This window comes from Phodopus roborovskii, unplaced genomic scaffold (assembly GCF_943737965.1).
Source record: "Phodopus roborovskii unplaced genomic scaffold, PHOROB, whole genome shotgun sequence".
Classification (NCBI taxonomy): domain Eukaryota; kingdom Metazoa; phylum Chordata; class Mammalia; order Rodentia; family Cricetidae; genus Phodopus; species Phodopus roborovskii.
The window spans coordinates 13,643,663-13,665,064 of record NW_026126514.1 but is presented as its reverse complement, the minus strand read 5'-3'; the positions used below and the strand labels follow the sequence as shown (position 1 = coordinate 13,665,064).

The window sequence follows — 21,402 nt, the reverse complement described above, 5'->3', positions numbered from 1 at the left end:
GAGTGCAAACTCGTACAGCCATTTTGGAGATCAGTATGGCGGTTCCTCAGGAAAATGGGAATTAGTTTACCACAGGACCCGGCAGTCCCCCTCTTAGGCATATAACCAAATGATCCACATCCATGCAACAAAACATCTGTTCAACTATGTTCATAGCAGCACTATTTGTAATAGCAAGAACCTGGAAGCAACCTAGATGCCCCTCAATTGAAGAATGGTTAATGAAGATGTGGCACATCTACACAATGGAATACTACTCAGCAGAGAAAAAAAAATGGAATCTTGAAATTCACAGGCAAGTGGATGGCACTTGAAGAAACCATCCTGAATGAGGTAATCCAGTCACAAAAAGAGGAACATGGTTTGTATTCACTCATATATGGATTTTAGACCTAGATCAAAGGATCACCAGCCTATAATTCACACTACCAGAGGAACTAGGATTCGTATAAAGTCCCTCACAGAAGGAGGAAGGGACACGTCCCCCAGAGCACAGGGGAAGTGGGGGGGGGGGGTGAATGGAGAGAGAAGTAGGAGAAAGAGAGGGGGAGGAAAGGAAAACACGTGCGACTAGAAAGATTGAGTCAGGGTAGGAATAAAAGACAGAAGAGAGAAACAGAGAGACAGAGAGAGAGAAAGAGAACATAAAAGAGGGAGCCAATATTGGTTTGAAGAGAAAACTGAACATAAAGAAAGGTCTAGAGACCTATAAGACTGCCGCCAACTAACAATTTGAGCAACCGTGGAAAGGCTTCCAGGATAGTGAGATCAACTAACTTATCCATGGAGCCCTCATCTAATACCTGTTGGAAACAGAAGAAGACACCCATAACAAACATTGAATCGAACTAGAATCCAGATGCAGACGGAGAGGACAAGAAAAGGCTGCAGAAACACATAGAGACAGCTGACCTGAGGAGCTGACAAGGAGGAGCTAACGGGCCACCAGACTGATAGCTGGGAATCCAGCATGGGACTGACTCAGGCCCCCCTGAATATGGGTCTCAGCCAGAAGGACTGAGCAGTCTAAGGGACCTCAGACAGTGGAACCAGGATGTATCCCTGGTGCACAAAAGGACCTTGTGAACACATCCCCCATGGAGGGATACTGCCTTAACCTAGAGACAGGAGAGAAGTCCTAGTCCCTACTTCAACTGACCTGACAGATCTACATGATCCCACCTGGATGGCATTGCCCTACATGTGGAATTGGGGTGGGGGGATGGGAGGGGAGGGTGGTCAGGGTGCATGTGAAGGGGCAGAGAGGGTAAAAGGGAGGGAGGGATGGAGAGAGGGAAGGAGAGAGAATTAGGATCGACATGTAAAATAATTTAAAAAAAAAGTTCAAAATAAGCTAAAAAGTCTATTCTTTTGGTTTGACTTAATTATACAACCAATACTTCGGTGACTGGTAAATGTGAGCAGCACCAGGGAGAACAAGATGAAAACACACACACACACACACACACACACACACACACACACACACACACACACACACACACACACATTCTCTCTCTCTGTCTCAATTTTGATTCTGGGATCAAAATCAACACTTGTCACACACACAGACCAAAGGCTTTCAAGATCTTATAGAGAAAAGAAAGAAATTAGTAAAAAGATATTAAGGGTCATCATGAGGAGAATGCAGTGATGTAATTGGCTAAGGATGAAAGCATTGAACTCTAGTTGTGTGGGTATCTCTAAAGCAGAACATCTTGTCTTAGAGGCTGAGGATAGGAAAGCATTTGCATATAAGGAATGCCTTTTTATAAACTTTATTTGGAAGCTGGATTTGTCTGAATGCAGTTAAATGCTAATATCACAATATGGGAGTATCATATTATTAAAAAATAATATTTTAGTTAATAACAAGAGACTGTTTTACAACAATTTTAGCAAATAAGTATTTAATGAATGTCAAATACATGAGTAGGTATTATAGTAAAATATGAAGGGTCATTAGGCCCTTAAAACAACATGTTCCTTTCTACTATTAAGCATGTTTACTCTCCTAGTACTAAAAAAGCATCTTAAAGTGGCAATGTAAGGGAAGAAATGTTCATTTAAAATACATTTCAATTATTTATTTTGTCTATTAAATATATATTAAATACTTTCCTAAATATCTGTAGGTCAGAAGAAAATATAATTAGCCCAGTTTTAAAAATCTAACAATGTTATATTAACTACAAAGCATGAATTCAAACATAAAGCATTAATCTTTACCATTGTTCTTACCTGTAGGGTCAGATGATTTCTGGTTGATAAGTTTTTTCTGTGGACTTGGCTTTGATAGTCCTTCAAAACTTTTAAGAGGCCAAGAATTTGAGAAACTAATGGAATTATCTTGAGATTTCTTTGGAGATACAGAAAGAGGAGATGTGTGCTTTGGGCTAGTTCGAGGAGATGAGAGAGGATAGGATGGAAGGATAAAGGGTCCTGGGCTTGCATTTGAACCAGAGTATGAAGAAGTTCGTTCTGTTTGACTACCAAATGTTTGCTGTGTCTTACTGCCAAAATTCAGGCTAGTGTATACTGTAACAAAACAAAGAGAATATGTTATTTTCATGTACACATCGTCTCAGAGTTCAAAGGCTCCTCCCCTTTCACATTCGGAAGCACCCATACAGCATTTTTGTTGTTTTTATATGGTGTTGGGCATAGAACCATTTTTGAGCACTAATACATCATATCTTTGAATCTCAAGCTTTCTTATCCTACTGAAAATTTCTCTTACTTCTACATTTATTTTCTTCTTGCAATTTTATAAAATTGTATTTGTGTAAGCATTTATTTACATTTATCTCAAGTACATGCATTAAAATTTTTAGTGAATCATAATTTTGGTGGAAATATTTCATTATCAACATACTTATTCTTCGAGCATTTGTCTACTGTACATTTTCCACACTTTATCTTCTCCCAAATTACTTTTGATAACTTTTAAATAATGACTTTTTAAAAGTGTAGAATATTTAGTATTTACCATAGGGTCTTTCATATGTTAAGCAAATTCTCTACAACGGAGCTGTAATTCCCACCCCATCCCAACACACACACACACACACACACACACACACACACACACACACACACACACACTACCTGCTTTTCAGAGGGAAAAATCATCAACTGCATTAATTTATTTATTTACTTAGTGCAGGTGTATGTGTGTGGAGACCAGCTCTGGTCCTTAACTGCTCTCCACCTTATTTTTGGACTAAGCTAAAGTAGTTTGACAGCAGTCCCCAGAGGAATCATTCTCTCTCTACTTTGCCAACACTGGCATAACAGGTGCACTGTTGTGTATACATTTGTATATATATGCTTACACCTCTACATTTTTTCCTTTTTGAGGGGAAGACAGGTTCCCATCTTGTAGCTCAGGCTGGCCCAGACTTTATGTTATAGCAATTCTCCTTGTTCCAATTGCTCGGACCATAGGCATTAGCCACCATGTCCATTTTATATCCTGTCTTATCTGAAACAACCTGTTAGGAAGTTTAGTTCCAAAAAAACCATAATTTAGCTTTAAAATTTAAATAACTGCATGTACATAGTACTTATTTGATAGTATTTCAATTCATGTTAGCCTTCATCAGAAATTTAAAAACTTTAATTAGTCATATTTAAATCAAAATTAAAAGAACTAACATTTTAGATTAACAATTACAAAAAATACCAGTATCATTTAATTGTAACAAGTTTTCATTATGATCACACAAAGTAGCATCTGAACTAGTGTCAGAAATCTTATATATTTATAAATACCTTTATCTTGATGGCCATTGGTTGTCTCCAGGAACTGTAAGTCAGAACCCACACTGCCTGTTTTACTGCCTATCTGTGATAGTCCAAGCTGCCCACATTTCCCAGGAAGATTTGTCTGATGAGTTGTAGTATTACCTTTGAAGGGAGGCATGGGGGGAGCAAAATAAAAGTAAATGTTATTTTTGATTATATATTTCATAAACATTTGTGTAATTAATTATATTCTGACTTTAACTAACTTTAATCAGATTTTCCAATAACAATATTGTCCTTTCTTCCTTACCTCACTTATGGAACCAAGCATATGCATGTATGCACGTGCGTACACACATACAGGGAAATAAGAGGAATTCTGACTTGACACAGCTCAAAGAGCACTCAGAGACATAAGTAGTGGCAGGAGTATCTCTGTGAGTTCAAGGCCAGCCTGATCTATATAGTGAGTATTTCTGTCTCCCTAGTACTGGGACTAAAGATATATGCCACCATACCTGGATGAATATATACTTTCTATGACAATTACACAATTAAACATCTTTTCTACAGAAGTTCTTAGATTATTTTTTTACTTCCCTTTTCTCACCATTTGTAAGGAATCTACAAAAATCAGCAAATCATGTCAATTTTACCTATGACATGTAATCAGAATCCAATCACTTCTCACTACATTCACTGCTATGCTGGTTAAAGCTTCCATAAACCTCAGCCAGGATTAGGACAAGGAACTCAATCAGTTCTCCCTTTCTCCATCTTCCTCCCCCCCCCCCCGTTTTAATTATAACATCCAGAATGAGCTTGGAAGGCATAAGGAAGGGGTAGCACTTCTTTAAAATTCTCCTCAGAATAAAGGCTTCATTCAATAGTCATTCAAAAGCCTCCATGACATCTGGAAATTTCAGCTTTGCATGCCTTTCATTTCATTCCTATCATTCTAGTCTCTGCCACCTTTGTGAAGGAAGTCCTCCATTCAACTATTTTAGTTATTCTGCCCTGAAATCACTTGCTCTTCTCTCCTCACTTCTACTAGTTTGTTTCAAATATCCCCTCCTCAATATGGTTGCTTTTAGTCATATAGTTAAAAATATTCCTATTCCTCTTCTACATCATCCGATCTATCAAGTCTTACACTGATTTAATATTTGCTCTCTGCTCAACTAGAATTGGAGCTTTTCTGTCTGTTTTGTTTTTGAGACAGAATCTCTCTATGTAGTCATAGCTGGCTTGAAACTCTCTGTAGACAAGGCCTGGAACTCAGAGATCTGTTGGTCTCTCCTCTCCTAGTACTAGCATTAAAGGTATGTGTCACCACATCCAGCATAGAAAGCAACATTTTTTGGCTTTGTTATACCTTTCTTGAAAGCTACATCCCCAACACTAAGAAATCTATCTGACATGCAGAGATGCTCAAGAAACACTAGATGCTTATTAAGTGGCCATGGCCCTATATTACTAACAGTCTGCCATGAGACCTATGATCTCATGACACAATTATGTCAAAGTCCTCACTCTTTAACCAATCTTCAACAAACATTTATTAAACAAGACTTGCCTGCTAGATTATATATACTTTTTTTACAAGCCTTCAAATGGATAATGAAGCTTAGAGAATCTTTAACTTAGTTCAACACGCCTATTATTCCAAACATTTACTTACCAGCACCACATGTAGGAATTGAATCTGAGTTAAAATCCCGACTACTCTGAAATAAGTTTCTTGATGATCTTTTTTTGCTAAAACATAAATCATCATTGACTGGCATTCCTTGTGAGGGCTTTATTTTTGGAGATGGGATGAGGTCATTAGCTGAAAACTGAGGAGAGAATTAAGTTAGCAAATTTTTCCTAAGCCTCCTTGGTAATAAATATAACAAAACAACTTAGATCCAATTACAAAACTCAGGTAAGAGAAAAATATTCTTGCATATGTAATACACTTTATTCAATATGACATACTATTTTTTTCCTTCCAAGATAGAAATGCTACTTTTCTTTGACTATACCTCAATTCTGTTCTTTACCTTTATATAATGTATATTTGACAAATAGGCAGGAGTAAAAATAATGATGGTAAAGGATGAAAGAAAAACACAAGAAGAAAATGCTCATGGCATATGCTTTATTCTATGCCATCTTTTAGCAACAGTCAACAAGCAACTGAAGATCACTGAGAAAATAAACATTCTAATCTTTTACCATAGCAAAATTATCAGTAATATTCTGCAGTCCAAATATATATGTTACCACCAGGCTCCAGTTACAACCATGGAAGTAGGGGCTAGAGGTGTATTCAGTGATAAACCATGTGCTTACAAACATGTGAGAAACCTGACTAGCAAAAATGAAGAAAACACCCAAGTATGTTACACATACACACATACAAACACAGTACTTGGTGGTTCCCAGGCACTTTCTTATAAAATCACATGATCTATAAGCGATAAATGTTGCTCAAAATTCAGTATTATAATTTCTACAATTGATCATACGATAGTAGTAAAAAGGATCAAATGGAATTAAACAAGAGGCCAGTAAAGATTCTTTTACATTTATTTTTATATTAATTTCAATTTTTTTAACCCATCCTCCCCTATTACCCTTCCAAATATGCGATTCTCTATTTCTATTAACAAACTTCATGTTTTTTTTTTACAAGCATTAAAAGTAAAATTTTTCATGTTCAGATAATTCTAGACTTTTAAAAAGAAAATTACTTATTGGTGATCATCTAACATCTACACTGATAACTTTCATGATTTTGACAAGCTCTAATACCTAAGTTGCTTGTTTTAGAAGATTTGAGACAGGGTCTCATAGCCCAGGGTGGGCTCAAACTCACGAAGATGACCTAACCTGAATTCTTGATTTTCCTGCCTCTGACTCGCAAATGCTGAGATTCAGGTATGAGAAACCAGATCCAATTTTTGAAGCATTGGAGACTGAACTCAGTCTCAACAATCCAGGCAGGCACTCTACCAACTTAGCTATAAATACATTACCATGCCTATTGTTTATTGATTAACAGATTTGTAGAGGCTGATCTCAAATCTGCCATTTAGCCCATGCTGGCTTGTATTCACAATCATGCTGAAGCATACCAAATGCAGGAATTATAGGCATGTGCCACCATACATAACAATGAGTTTTTCCTAGTATACAAGAATACAATCAGTATCCCCTAGCATCATATGGGTCCTGGATATCAAACTCGGGTCATTAAGCTTGGTGGCAAGTGCCTCTAGCCACTGAGTCAGTCATCTAACTGGCTCCAGAATCTATGTTTTGAACAAGATCCTGAGAAATTCATACACACATTAAAATTTGCTAACACTAAAGCTCTTCTTTTCCTTTCGACTTTTAACACACACACACCTACCTTGTTATAGAGAAGCAAGGGAAAAGAAATAGATACAAGCAATAAGAATAAGAAACATATACATCACATATGAATACAGGGACTGGATTTTCTTTATCTTTTATACTTAGAATCTACAGTACTAACCACAGAGTATATCTGCGGGATTCAGAGTTGATTCTCCACACTGTCTCTTTATAACAGAACTTCCTTATTCAAAAGTAAGCAGTAATAAGCCCACCCTACTATGTCCTGTATACTATGTTGTTTGGTGGGTGTTTTCCTTCACTGTCACAAACAGCGAGAAGAGCACTGTGGTAAGTACTGTTATAAAACCAAAACCATGGCTGGAGAAATGACTCAGTGGGCAAAGAATATTGCTACCAAGCTCAATGACCTGAGTTTGATCGTCACATGAAGGTAGTTGAAAACCAACTCCTACAAGTTGTTCTCTGACCACTACATGCTCACTGTGGACCTCTTTGAGTTCAAGGCCAGCCAGCCTGGTTTACAAAGCAAGTTCCAGGACAGCCAGAGAAACCCTATCTCAAAAACAAACAAAAACCACCACCACCACCAAAGCAAAATATTGACTACATGTAAATCTCTTTCAATAGTGAGGTTATGGAAAATTTTTAATTTTTCTTTTCTTTTTTTTCTTATTTCCAAAATTTTCTATGTATATACACAATGTATATAAGAAAAAGAGCTAGACAGTGGTGATACATGTCTTTAACCCCACCACTTGGGAGGCAGAGGCAGGCAAATCTCTGTGAGTTCAGTCAGCTTGGTCTACAAAGCGAGTTCTAGGACAACCATAGCTGTTACAGAGAAACTCTGTCTTGAAAAGTGAAAAGAGGAATGAGATATTAAAGACAAAATTAAATGTAGTTCCAGAATACAAGGAGTAGGTGCAATATGTACAAAGAAACCCTACTCTGGGCGTTGGTGGAGCATGCCTTTAGTCCCAGCACTCGGGAGACAGAGACAGGAGCATCTCTGTGAGTTCGAGGCCAGCCTGGTCTACAGAGCCAGTTCTAGGACAGGTTCCAAAGCAATACAGAGAAACCCTGCCTCGAAAAACCAAAAAGGAAAAAAAGAAAACAAGAAACCCTACTCTTAATTTTTACCTGCTACAGACTGTACTACATCATGCCTTAAATCTGTTTTGCTACTTCACTCTAGAACCTTGCTTTGTTTCTCGTTCAGCTTTGAGGTACATATTTGCTTTCTCTTACTCATTTTATCTATTACTACTTCTTAAATGAGGCTCTATAGCAAAATTCGATCTTATAGTAGTTTGAATGAGTCCTAGTTGATGGCAGTGTTTGGGGAAGCTTAGGTGGTATGGCCTTGCTGGAAGAAACATGCTTTTAGGAGGCAGGTTTTAAGATTTCATTCCAGTTTGTGTTCTCTGCTTTATGCTTTAGGATTAAGGGTGTGATCTTTCAGCTTTCTGCTCTGCCAGCCTGCCTCCATGCCTCTCCCACCATTAAACCTTAATAAACTGTTGTCATTGGCCCTGGTATTTTATGGCAGCAAAAGAAAGGTAACTAATACAGTCTTAAGCACTCCATGGTACTCTGTATGCCTCTCGATACAGAGCCCACTAGCTGTTCAAGTGACATTCTCACCACATGACTTCCAGAGCTGCAGTTCTGGTTCTTTTCATGCTTTCTGAAGCTTTGAACATAACTCGTATACGCTGTCCTCTTTCACCAGAACTCCGTTTTCCCCAGACTACTTTCTTGCTTTAGGCCATCTATGGCCTTCACAGGTCTAATATGCCTTTAGTTCACTTTGTTCAGTTGTGGAACTATTCCCATCCTTGCTTCATTTTTATTTCAGCAATTTATCATTAAATCCTTTAGAGTATTTCTTCTATCCATCATTTGCTTGTAGAATCTTGACACCTGCTAATCTCCATTAAAAAAAAAAAAAAAAAAAAAAAAAAAAACCCAAACACAAACCATCTTATACTAAGGCACTCCAATGAGCATCTAATTAGTCTTCTTAAGTCTTTTTAAATTATATTATAATTACAATATTTTGATCATGATGTCTTATCATATCATTAATGACTGGCATATGGAAAAGTTAAACACTCATCAAATTAAAGAACATTTATTCAGAATATACACAAACACAAACATACAGGCACCACATTTATTTTGTTTGTTTGTTGTTTGGTTGGTTTTGCTTTTTCAAGACAGGGTCTCTCTGTGAAGCCCTGGCTGTCCTGGAACTCATTCTGTAGATCAAGCTGGCCTCAAACTCACAAAGATCTGCCTGCCTCTGCCTTCCAAGTCCTGGGATTAGAGGCATGTGCCACCATCATTGGGCTTTTTTTTTTTTTAAATGTGTATGGGTGTTTTTGTCTACGTATATGTCTGTGCACCACATGCATGTGTGATAGAAACCTGAGGAAGGCTTCTGATCCTCTGGAACTGGAGTTGCAGATAATGTGGGCAGCTACATGGGTATTGGGAAATGAATCTAGGCCCTCTAGAATAGCAGCCAGTACTCTTAACCTCTGAGCCATCTCCCCAGCTCCTGGTGTTACATTTATAATGAATAATCATTAATGGGTTTTGGAAATGTATTCCACCTTTTACTTTCATGAATGCCTTGAGGCTTATAACTTAAACTAATTCTATTTCAGATTTGGAACAAAACTGTATCCATTATTTAAAAAAAGAAAAAAAAATACAAAAGTAACAAAGTAATTGTGATTGACTTTAAATTTTGTAAATGTTATTAAAAGTGAAACTTGATAGTGTCAAGGAGGGCTGAGGGTACAGAACATAGTAGAACATTTATTTGCCTACCATGTGTGAGACTCCACATACAATCTCCAGTACTACAAACAGATACACAACAACAAAAGCATGGACATACACCCATTAAAAGCCCAATTGCAACGAATAGGTAGGTACTCAGAATTACAACTGACAGGCGGAAGTTCTAAGCAGAAATCTCTGAGGTAGACAGAAGTAGGACAGGGAAAAGACTGTTAATTAACAAATTGCTAGAGGCTCAATAGCAGCACAGGGAAAGCTAAAGCTCTAGGGATAGGAGCAAGTCACAGGGGAGTCCCCACTCTTCTGAGTTTACCTCCAGGAACTCTATCATGACTTCACACTGAGTGAAGGAAAAAGTTAAATGTTTGTGACAGGAAAGAAAAAATGTTATCAATTATTGTGAAATACAGAGCTTTTTTATACTTAACAAGGCCTGCCCTGAGGAGAAGCTTTTCCTTTTAAGTAAAGCTTGATCTGCTGACGTTCTACCAGAACCTAAGTGATCCAACTGAAAGGAGAAGATCAGTTAGTTTCCTCTAGTCAGCTTGTGCTATACAAATGGCTCAGAAGGCTAAAGGCATGGGTGAATCTCTGAATCCAGAGCACAGGCATCAGGGAGTACTAAATACAGGACTATAGAACACTTGCCCCACACTTTAACACCTATTTTGTTTTGTTTTTCAAGACAGGGTTTCTCTGTGTAGCTTTGGAGACTGTTCTGGCACTTGCCAGAGATCTGCCAGTCTCTGCCTCCCAAGTGCTGGGATTAAAGACATGCGCTACCACTGCCTGGCTAAAGTTAATTTATTTTTATTTTATGTGCATTTTTCTTATGTGTTTTGTCTCGTGTGAGGTTATTGGATTCCCTGAAGTTGGAGTTACAGACAGTTGTGAGCTCCCATGTGGAAGCTGAGAATTGAACCTGGATCCTCTAGAAGAGTAATTAGTTCTCCCAACTGCTGAGCCATCTCTCCAGCCTGTCCTTCACTTATCACCTATTTACCACTTTTTCTCTAGTACACCACAGTCAACTTTCAACCAAACTTACAAGGAATAAAAAATAAAAAATCAAAAACCAAACAAACAAAAAACAAAACAACAACAACAAAAAACTAAACTAAATCAAACGACGGTTAGAAGAAAATGAACAAGCATTAGAACCAGCATCAAATATGGAAACAAGGCTGGAATATAATTAGGTCATGATTTAAAAAAAAAAAAACTATAATTTGTAAAAGGCTATCCAGGAAAAAGCAGACAAAAATACAAGTACATGTTAAAATAAACTGAAATTTGGCAATTGTGAGAAAGCAATATAAAAAACATTGGAAGAGCAAGCAGGAATGCCTTCAGTATGGCTTTAGTCTATACATGGTCTGTCTATACAGTAGGAGCTTCTACAGTGAAAAAGCACTAAGGGGGGGGGGGAACACTAAAAAAAAGAATATGTAAAACTGTGGGAAACTATAAGAGGAACAACATGCATAGAAGAAGAAGAGGAGGAGGAGGAGAAGACGATGACGACGACGACAAAGTGGGATAATATTTGAGGCAATAATGGCTGAGAACATCCCTAAATTAATGTCAGAAACCAAACCACAAATCCAGAAAGCTCATGAACACCAGTGCAAAGGCCATAGATACTATGTGTAAGCATATCATTTTCCAGCTACTGAAAGTCAAAGACAAAGAACAATGTGGGAGGCAAAGAAGAGAAAAAACACTTGATTTACACAGACCAAAGGTGTTGGAGTTGCAGCAGAGGAATGATTCTCTGAAGGAGGAGAATCCCATCTGGGTATGGCCTGGGGGACCACCAACTCTGGAAACTGTTGTTCCTGTCTGTAGTTTCATATGTGTAAAAGCAAGTATAATGTCTCCCCAATACCTGTACTGTAGTGTGTAATTTCATATGATGTGCATATGTAATCTCATGATTGTATCTTAATCTTAAGGGCACATATATCCGTGGATGGTCAGAAGATGACTCTCATTAAGTTGTATAATTTTGAAAAATAGGAATATACTAGAATATGCTTCATAACTAATTCTATTGTTCCACATGGACTGTAAGACACTTAGAAGCCTGTTCTTTATAATTAGCTAAACTGATAGGACATAGTGACCAGACATAATCTCTGTGGATAAATCACCAGTTGGACTTTTATGGATTATAATCAAGAATGGAATTACAAAATGTCTGGGTTGTCCAATCAAAGTCCTTCAGAAACAAAAGTGACCTAAATTGGTTGTCAGCTTACCTCACCAGGTCCAACTCATAACAAGACTGACATCATTCCCTACCAAACTTTTAGCAATTAACACTCTACACAAATTCTAAACTTGGTTTATGATGTAAAACTCAAGCTTCAACTAACCATTTATTGTTTAGGTCTCAAATAATAACTAATCAATTAACCAAGTCCAAAGAAAGTTAAGTCTTAGTTAACGTCTGCGAGTAAAGTTTCACAATTAGCCAGGGCTACAAAGGATGGTCTGGTCTTGCAGCCAAACTTACAAGGTCCCTCCCCCACCCCCTTTTTTCTTGTTCTGGGTTTACAAACAAGATAAGAGAATATATTTGGTGGCTGGGATGTTTTTAATGCCACTGCCCAGGAAGGTGCCAAGAACCATGTCCCCACTTACGCATTCCCATGGCATGTACTTTGATCATGAGATGAAACTACTGTAGTTTTTGTTTTGTTTTGTTTTTTGATTTTTGTTTTGTTTTTATTGTTTCAAGAATCCTGTGATGGAAGATGTCATTCTGTAAATATGTTTCTCATATTGGTTAATGAATAAAGCACTGTTGGCCAATAGGAATGCAAGATAAGCGGGACTAGGAGACTAGGAGGAGAGAGGAAGTAGTAGAGAAGAGTTCCAAGATAGAGGACATACAGGGTAGGACGCCGGTCTCTCTCTGGTAAGATGAGACCACGTGGAAGTACTCAGATTAATAGAAATGGGTTAATAATTAAGACAGAGCTAGCCAATAAGAAACTAGTAACTAGCCTACAGCATTATATCAAATACAGAGTCTCAGTGTGTTATTTGGGGATGGTGCGGCGGTGGGACCAGACTGGCAGGGAAAAACATACTCCTAACAATCCTGTAAAAAATTTATTTAAGATGATGAAAAGGAAGCAACAGAGATTTAAAAGAGAGAATCAGAACCAAAGATTTAGAATTACAAAACTGGAAATAAATAATTAGAGCTAGAGAATTACAGACCATTAAGACAAGAGAGTTAAAACTGAAAAAACAAAATAAAATAAAATGATCTTCAGATCATGTATGTGAGTCTTTAGCCCTCAGATAAAATGGCCTTAAAGCTCAGTTTGGTTTTGTTGTGAATGTCTTCCTCAAACTCTGGAGAGACCCTTGAAGAGTAAGGAATGAGGCTATAGTTACAAAGATAAAAATCACATCTGACTCCTCAGAAATCATGGAAGTGAGAAGGGAGTGAAATAAAATGTCAAGAAAAAGAAAGGAAAAACCAAACAACATCAACCTAGAACTCTTGTACCCACAAAAATGAAAAGCAAAAAGACATCCACAGACAAGCAGAAATTGAGGTAAATTTCCAGTAAAAAACTTGCCTTATAACAAATGTTAATAGTTGTCCATATAAAAATAAAATTAAATAGGTCAAAGTCCTTGAAACACATAATCCCCATACACACATACCCCCACCCACCCCACACACCCCCACACACACTCCAAGAGAGAGAGAGAGAGAGGGGGAGCGAAAGTGGGGGAGAGAAAGAGTGAGTGAGAGATGAAGTGCACTAGAGACATAAATGAGATATAATAAAATTTTCTCTTCTTTTTAAAAAAATTTTATTTTATGTGTGTGGGTGTTTTGTCTGCATGCATATCTATTTATTCACCATGTATGTGTCTGGTGCCCAAACAGGGTATTACAGATGATTGTGAGCCACTATGTAGGTGCTGGGAATTGAACCCCAGGTCTTCTTAAAGAGCAGCCAGTGCTCTTAAGCATTGAACCATATCTTCAGCTCCTATTTTTCTTGTTCTTGATTGCTCTAAGAACTCAAAACAATAGTATTAATGTTTCTATTTATCATGTCTGTATATATGTAAATGCATACTGCAAACTCTAAGGCAACTACAAAATAAAGAGAAAAATAGAAGAGCAATTGATATGCTATGAAAAAGAAAACAGAATCATAAAAATTCGCAATTAAATCTACCAAAGACAAAAACTATTAAAGACAGAAATAAAAAAGATAAGCAACAAATAAAGCATGTTATATACTAAACTATCATATTAATTAGACTAATTAATTAATATCATATTAATTAGACTAATAGCTTAGTCTAAATTAATTAAAACACAATATGGGCTATGAACATGGCTCAGCAGTTAAGAGCATTTATGTACAAGCAGGAAGTTCTGAGTTCAAAACTCCAGATCACATTTTTAAAAAAAGGAGAAGAAGAAAGAGCAGAGCTTGATTGAACATATGCTGGCAACCCCAGTGCTGTTGGAGACAGAGACAAGAGAATGTCTGAAGATCGCTGGCTAACAGCCTACCTCTAGGTTCAGTGAGAGACCCTGAAGGGAATGAGGCAGAGTGATAAGGTAGGATAACAGATACCTCCTGCACACACACAGCATTTAGCACATACATATACCATACTCACAGAAAAGAAAAACATTTTTAAAATTGTCTGAGTAAAAAACAAAAAGCAAAGCCCAACTATGTATTTTCTATAAGGAAGCAACTTTTAAATATACTAATGGAACACATTAAATAAAAGGATAAAAATGTATCATTCTAACACAAATGAAAAGAAAGCAGCATGGGGCTGGAAAGACGGCTCAGCACTGACTAGCTGCTCTTCCAGAGGACAGGGGTCAGATTCCCAGCATCTACCTGGCAGTTCATACTGTCTATAACTCTTCCTCTTCTACTCCCAGGAGCACTGGATGCATGTGATAAACAGATATACATAAAGGCAAAATACTCATACAAATAAAATTAAAAATTAAAAAAAAGGAAATCCAACATGATTATATTAATTTCAGAGCAAAAAAAAAAAAAAATATTAGCCATAAAAGGAGTACCACAAGATAAAGGGATCAATAATTCTAGAAAATAAAATCATCTTTAATAACAACATAGTGTCAAGTTATGTAATGGAAATACAAGCCAAACTGCAAAGAGAAATAAATGAATCCACTATTACAGTTGGAGACTTCATCACTCCTGTATCAGAAATTGCCAGATCCATATGGAAAAAAAACAAAGAACAACTCAACTCAACAACATGAATGAACTGGATATAATTAACAGCTACAAGTAATTTCATCTAGCAACAGATTAGGAGTTCTTCTCAAACTCACATAGGACATTCATCAACATAAGACAACATTGTGAGCTAAGGAGATAGCTAGAAGGGAAGACACATGCTATATAAGCAATGAGGACCAGAGTTCAGATCTGCTGGGCTCAGTGTCTGTAACCCTAGTGAGAAGTGGGTGGGGGCAGAAACAGGATGATCACTGGGGCTTGCTGAGAACCCTTGAGCTCCAGGTTCAATGAGAAACCCTGTCTCAGTACAAAGAGTAGACATCTTTAGAGGAAGTCACTCAGTGTCAACCACTGGCCTACACACACACACACACACACACACACACACACCCCTGAGGAAGCACACTTTTGTGCATAGACACACACAAACAGAAAAAAGAGGACACATTCTAGGTCATAAAATACACTAAGAAATTTAAAAGAATATGACAATATAATATCTGTTCTGAAACTGCAAAGACATTAAACTAGAAATCAGCAACACAGAAACACTAAAAACAAAAAACAAAACCCAGTAACTGGAAATTAAATAATATACTTGCAATTACACATAAGTCAAAAGAAGCAATATTAAATGAAATTTAAACAAACTTTAGATAAAGATGTTTCTAGAATGACAAAATTGTTTCCATTATTAAAAATCAAAGTTGTTGGGTCAGCAAGATGGCTCATTGGGAAAAGGCACAGCAGCCAACCCTGGTGAGCAGAGTTCAATCCCCACAATCCTCTCAGCTCAAGGAAACAACCCAACTCTCTCAAGTTGTCCTATGACTTCCCTACCTCTGTTATGGCACAAATGATCCCCACTTTCTTCCAATAAGCAAATAAAATGTAAACAAGAAAAAGAACAAGTCAAATTAAAAGCAAGCAGAGGAAAAGGGTATGTCATCGAAGCAGGAGTAAAGCCTAATGTGAAGGATGAACTTTTTGGTTCTTCTTCCTGTGGTTTCACTGACTCTCCCATTATGATGTGCTACCAATGATGTGCTGGAAATTCTGGAGCAGGCTATTTAAGTGTGTGGGCAGGGTATTCACCAACACCTGCACTTCTCAGTTAGTATAGCTATCATTCCAAATCTGCTCTATAAACAAACAGTAACAATAATACACATATACATCTTTTTAAGGCTGCACGTTTTCAAATGTGTATCTGTTTAGTCTGTGCCCTCATTTTAGAAAAGTGTATTTCTACGAGCATTTCTCTGAGTACATATTTACAACTTGATCTCTATGGTAAATTTCAGTTTCACCAAAGAAGCTTTCATTATAAATTAGTCCAAACTGGCATTTTGGAAATGCACTTATTCTCTGATTCCTGTTGTTATAGTGGATCAGTATTTATCCCTACTATACAAATGGACTTTGGGAGCCTGTTCCACATAGAGGGATACTCTCTCAGCCTAGACACATGGGGAGGACCTAGGCCCTGCTCCAAATGATGTGACAGACTTTGAAGATCCCCCCATGGAAGACCATACTCTCCCTGGGGAGCAGAAAGGGGATGGGATGGGGGATTGATGGGGGGCAGGGGAGGAAGGGAGGGAAAGGGAACTGGGATTGACCTGTAAAACAAGCTTGTTTCTAATTTAAATTAAAAAAAAAAAAAAAGACAAGCAGAAGCCAAGATGATCCTACTCAAAAAGATGACAGGAGCCAGGCATTGGTCAAACACTGGTAATTTAGCACCAAAAAACTAAATTTGATGACCAACACTAAATGAACTAAATGGTATTTTGGGAGACATTTTGTCCCATGCTATGTCTGGGCATTTTTTTAAGCCTTGCAGATCTTTTGTTTACAAATTATGTTTCTGATTTTGTGTTTTTATGAAATTTCTATGTTTGAGTGTTTCTTGTGCTTTTCCATTGGTTCTTTTTCCCCCCTGTTTATTTTGTCCTATTCTGGATTGTTGTTTATTTTTTAGTTGCCTGTTTATTTCCTAATTTGAGAAAGATTGCAAATGTGGGTGGGTGGGGAGTTGGGGAGGATCTGGGAGGAGTTGGGAGAGGAGAAACCATGTTCAAAATATACTGCATGAAAAATTCTATTTTCAATAAAAATTTGAATTATAAATAATCTTAAAATATTGGGTATGGAAAAAAGGCTCAGCATTTCAGGGCTCTTGCTGCTCTTACAGAGGACAGAGTTTGGTCCCCAGTACCTACATTGGGCCAAGTTGAAGACTCGTGTAATTCCTCTAGCTCCACCAAATCTAACATCCTCTTCTGGCTTCCACAGGTTAGTACACACACACACACACACACACACAGGCATACCCATAGAGTTTCCACAGGTTAGTATACACACACACACACACACACACACACACACACACACACAGGCATACCCATAGAGACACATAAATAGAAATTAATCTTAAAAAAAGAACAGACAGGAGCAGGCCTTGGTGGCGCACACCTTTAATACCAGCACTCGGAAGGCTGAGACAGGCAGATCTCTGTGAGTTGGAGGCAAGCCTGGTCTACAGAGCTAGTTCCAGGACAGGCTCCAAAGCAATACAGAGAAACCCCGTCTTGAAAAAAACAAAAACAAAAAACAACAACAACAAAAAGAACAAAAAAAGAACAAACTTGATTTTAAGGAGCAAAAATTAAAGATAGATATAATAATTACACATAGAATTTTAGGTAACAAATGTAGAAGAAGTGGTTTTATCTTTAATTACATTCTTTATAGCCCCCAATCTAATAACTAATACAAGTAAAAATACTCAGTGGATGTAAAAAACAATGAGTAAAATGTTGTTGAGGTGTTTGTAAGGTCTTAATATAACATCTATAGTAAAGGGGAAAACATACCTTTATAATGGATCTTGTTGTCAGTTTAAATCAAAAGATAAAAGGAAATGTTACTCAAGGTGGGATAACCCCTCTGCGCTGTATCCATTACTTAGGTAATGTATTTGCTACGAAGTTTTATCTTCACTACAATCATACTGAAGCAATCAGATAAACTCACAATTGTGAGATACTGTACAAAACAATTACTACAAAACCCACCAAAATGTAGGAATATAATGTTAGATAAAAAGACAACAGCCACAACAACCATAACTGGATCTTGGATGATAAAAGTAAAATAAAAAATAAAAAACACACTGTTTGGGAACAAATGGAGAAATTTAAATAAAAGTTATATACTATTTAATTACTGTTAGTATTGTAAAGCACAGTAATAGAAAATAACTTACTTTAGAAGACATATGTCAAAATATTAAGGAGTGAAATCCAAAATATGCCTATTTACTATCAAATGGTTCATAAAATATGGAGCAAATATTGCAAGATGTTAACACACAAATACAGATGAAGTACATGAGTATTCACTATACTCTGAATCTACATGTAGATTTATACATTTTAAAATAAAAGCTTTTGGGGGACAGGAATCTGAGTTCAAAGATCAGAACCCTAAAGGCTTTTTTGCTTTTTCCTACCTTTGGTTTTACACTGTACTCTGTATTTCTATTCTAGCATTTAATACATGTTAATTGCCCATTTGTAACTTCCTCCAGAAACCACATGGAAATAATTCTTTATCTGGTACCTACTAGGTATTTGATGTTTGTTGTATGATAAGAGTGACATGATGAAAACAATAAGCCATACTTGAAACCCACTTATTGTCCACATCACATCGATCCTCAAATTTAATCAAGACTTACATAACCTTTACCACTACAATGGATGTCCATATCAGTACTTAATTTAAAAATTTTCAATGTAAAGTTTTCAATTTCAACTCAAGAAAATTAAGCATACCTGCTCGGTATCTTTAGTGTCCTTGGAGTTAGAGGTCTGATTTTCTCCTGTGACTTCAGGCTGCTCATTTTCCCATGGTAATTTGTTTTTTCCCTTTCCAGCACTTAACACCCTTCGGGTACAGATCGTTGGACTGTAGGATCCATACAATTGCATGCTGTCCCTCGTGTGGTCACCACAGTAACAGTGTGCACTCTGAGTTCTGTTACCAGACATAAGCCAGTCTGTATCTGCTCCATGTGCCAAATGGCTTGACCTACCTTGGGCAGAAGATGGCATGAGTATTGCATACTCCACAAATCCCTGCTCTGTTAGCCGTGGTAGAGTTTTTCTGGCCAATCTGGCCTGCACGGCGTTCATCACTCCATCTCCGTTATCTTGCAATTCAACAGTATCTACAGCTTTAAAAAGGACATTGGTTTTACCTGAGCCCATTGATGATGCCAAGACAGCAAAGGCTTCTAGAGCTGCCTGGCGTACCCTGCGTTTGCTATCTACAAGAGCTGGAGCAAGATCAAAAGACAGTTTGGGTAAGTCAAAATCCTCACTGGGATAGGTCAGGAGGGAACAGATGCAAATGTTCACTACTTCCTCTCTTACTCTGGAATGCTTATGTTTGAGATTTTCCAGGAGCAAACAAAGCACCTGCTGAGGACCTACTTCTTTCATTAGCTTTAGAAAGATTTTCATGTATTCCTGCTTGATCACCAACTTGTTGTCTGCTAGCACTTTCACAGAAGCCGCTATAACTGGTCCCAAAAACTGTTGCACCTGCTCTCCCAGGCGAATGACCAGTAAATGCAGAACTTGAAGTGTGCCATGAACCACTTTGAAATTGGAATCGTCTAACAAATTATACAATAAGCTAATGAAACCAACAAGACTAGAATGAGGGGTAGAACTTGGGTTAAATTTCCCCAGCAACTGTTTTAGTTCTTCAACAGCCTGAGTCCTGTTCTTATAGTCTTCCTGATCTAACAATCTTGCATGCAGCTCCTGAGGAATAATCCCGAATTTAAGATTGCTATTGCAAAGAGTCATTACACAAGGGGCAGGATCTTCAGAAAACCCAGAGGTCTCTAGCTCCAAATAATAAGGAACCTGACTTCCAAACTGGGACTCGAGGCGGCGATTGTAGTGCCTCCTCAGAGCAGAGGGCAGGCGAGAGATGTAGGACTGAAACCTCTCTTGACCAAGTCGTTCTCCAATTTGTTGAAGCGTAGAGAATGCAGTCTCAGATTCTTCTTCCATCTCTTGATCGCCAAGCTTTCGGGCCAGAGATATTATTATTTCAGTGAGATCCAAGCCCAGCAACAAGTCCTCAGGAGTAAGCAAGATAGGGAGCAACAGCGCGGTGGAAGCTCTAAGCCGGGCATCTGGACTTTCCAGGCCTTGTATCAGCGTTCTCAGTACCTGGCCAGAACTACGCCTCAGACAAATATGCAGGATCTGCAGCGCATCTTTCCGTAGGGCTGGATTGTCTTCTCGTAAGGAGACAACTAGTTGGGGCAAAAGCGCTAAACTAAAGGCCTCTTCCAGCTGACCTGCCTCCCCCTGACCCCGAAGAACGTCCGAGAGTAGCTGCAAGCAGAGTCTCTTCTCATCACTACCGCCTTCCACAAGCACTCGGCCCAGCGCCCGATACAAGGCTTCCTTGCGGCGGGGAAAGCCAAGCCGGCCGCCCCGCCGCGGCAAGGCAGCCTGCAAGGCCTGGAACGCCTCGGAAGGATCCGGTGCGGTGCGCAGGAGTTGAAGGAGCCGAGTCTCCTCCTCATCTCCGCCCGACAGCCCGCTCCCAGGCCCCGACCAGCTACTGGACACGGCCTCCGCCGGCAAAAGGAGGGTCGAAGTCAGAGGCGACGGCGTCGAGGGGCAGGATCCGTGATCCCCCGCAGCCCCACGGCAGTAGTAGTTTTTCTCGCCTCTCATGGTGCCCCCAGCTCGACGACCATCAGTCCCTGGGGCGGAAGGACGACCGCGGCTCGGGAGGCGATAGGAACCAAGGGTTGCAAGGGGAGGCAGCAGGAGCAGCTCGGAAGGCGCGGCCGCCATGGAGGGTCGTCAGGTAGCGATGGCTGGAGGGAACCATTGCCGTCTTGGGAGGGCTGGATGGCGCCCAGCCTTCCAGCTCCTCTCCGAGGCCCCAGCTGCAGAGGATGGAAAGGGACGGCTCCCGTCAGCTGCCAGGCCTCTCCGGCCTTCGACTCCCGCAGCCAGCCTCCGCCAAAATGGCCCCCGCCCGAGCCCGGGACCCCACAGCCGCCACCCGGCGTAACCAGGGCCACCACGTGACCAAACCGAGCGCTTCCATGGTGATGCACCCAGCTCGGGCCTCTTGACCCGGAAATCAACAT

General features: G+C 38.8%; 1 protein-coding gene across 3 annotated transcripts in view; it reads right to left on the bottom strand.

Moving 5' to 3' along the window:
* The window catches only part of Togaram1 (TOG array regulator of axonemal microtubules 1), a 55,363-nt gene extending 34,059 nt beyond the window's left edge, over positions 1-21,304 (bottom strand). Inside the window, exons 1-4 of one of the 3 annotated variants that reach the window (XR_007835195.1) lie at positions 19,049-21,304; positions 5,429-5,585; positions 3,775-3,909; positions 2,242-2,538 (exon numbers count right to left, since the gene is read on the bottom strand). Coding sequence is in view for 2 of the 3 variants with exons in the window: in XM_051195903.1 (XP_051051860.1) it covers positions 2,242-2,538; positions 3,775-3,909; positions 5,429-5,585; positions 19,049-21,100 (2,641 nt within the window). In the remaining variant the exon portion in view is untranslated. The remainder of the gene's footprint in view (positions 1-2,241; positions 2,539-3,774; positions 3,910-5,428; positions 5,586-19,048) is intronic. The other 2 variants (XM_051195903.1, XM_051195904.1) reach the window with 2 other exon arrangements.
* Between the last annotated feature and the right edge of the window lie 98 nt (positions 21,305-21,402).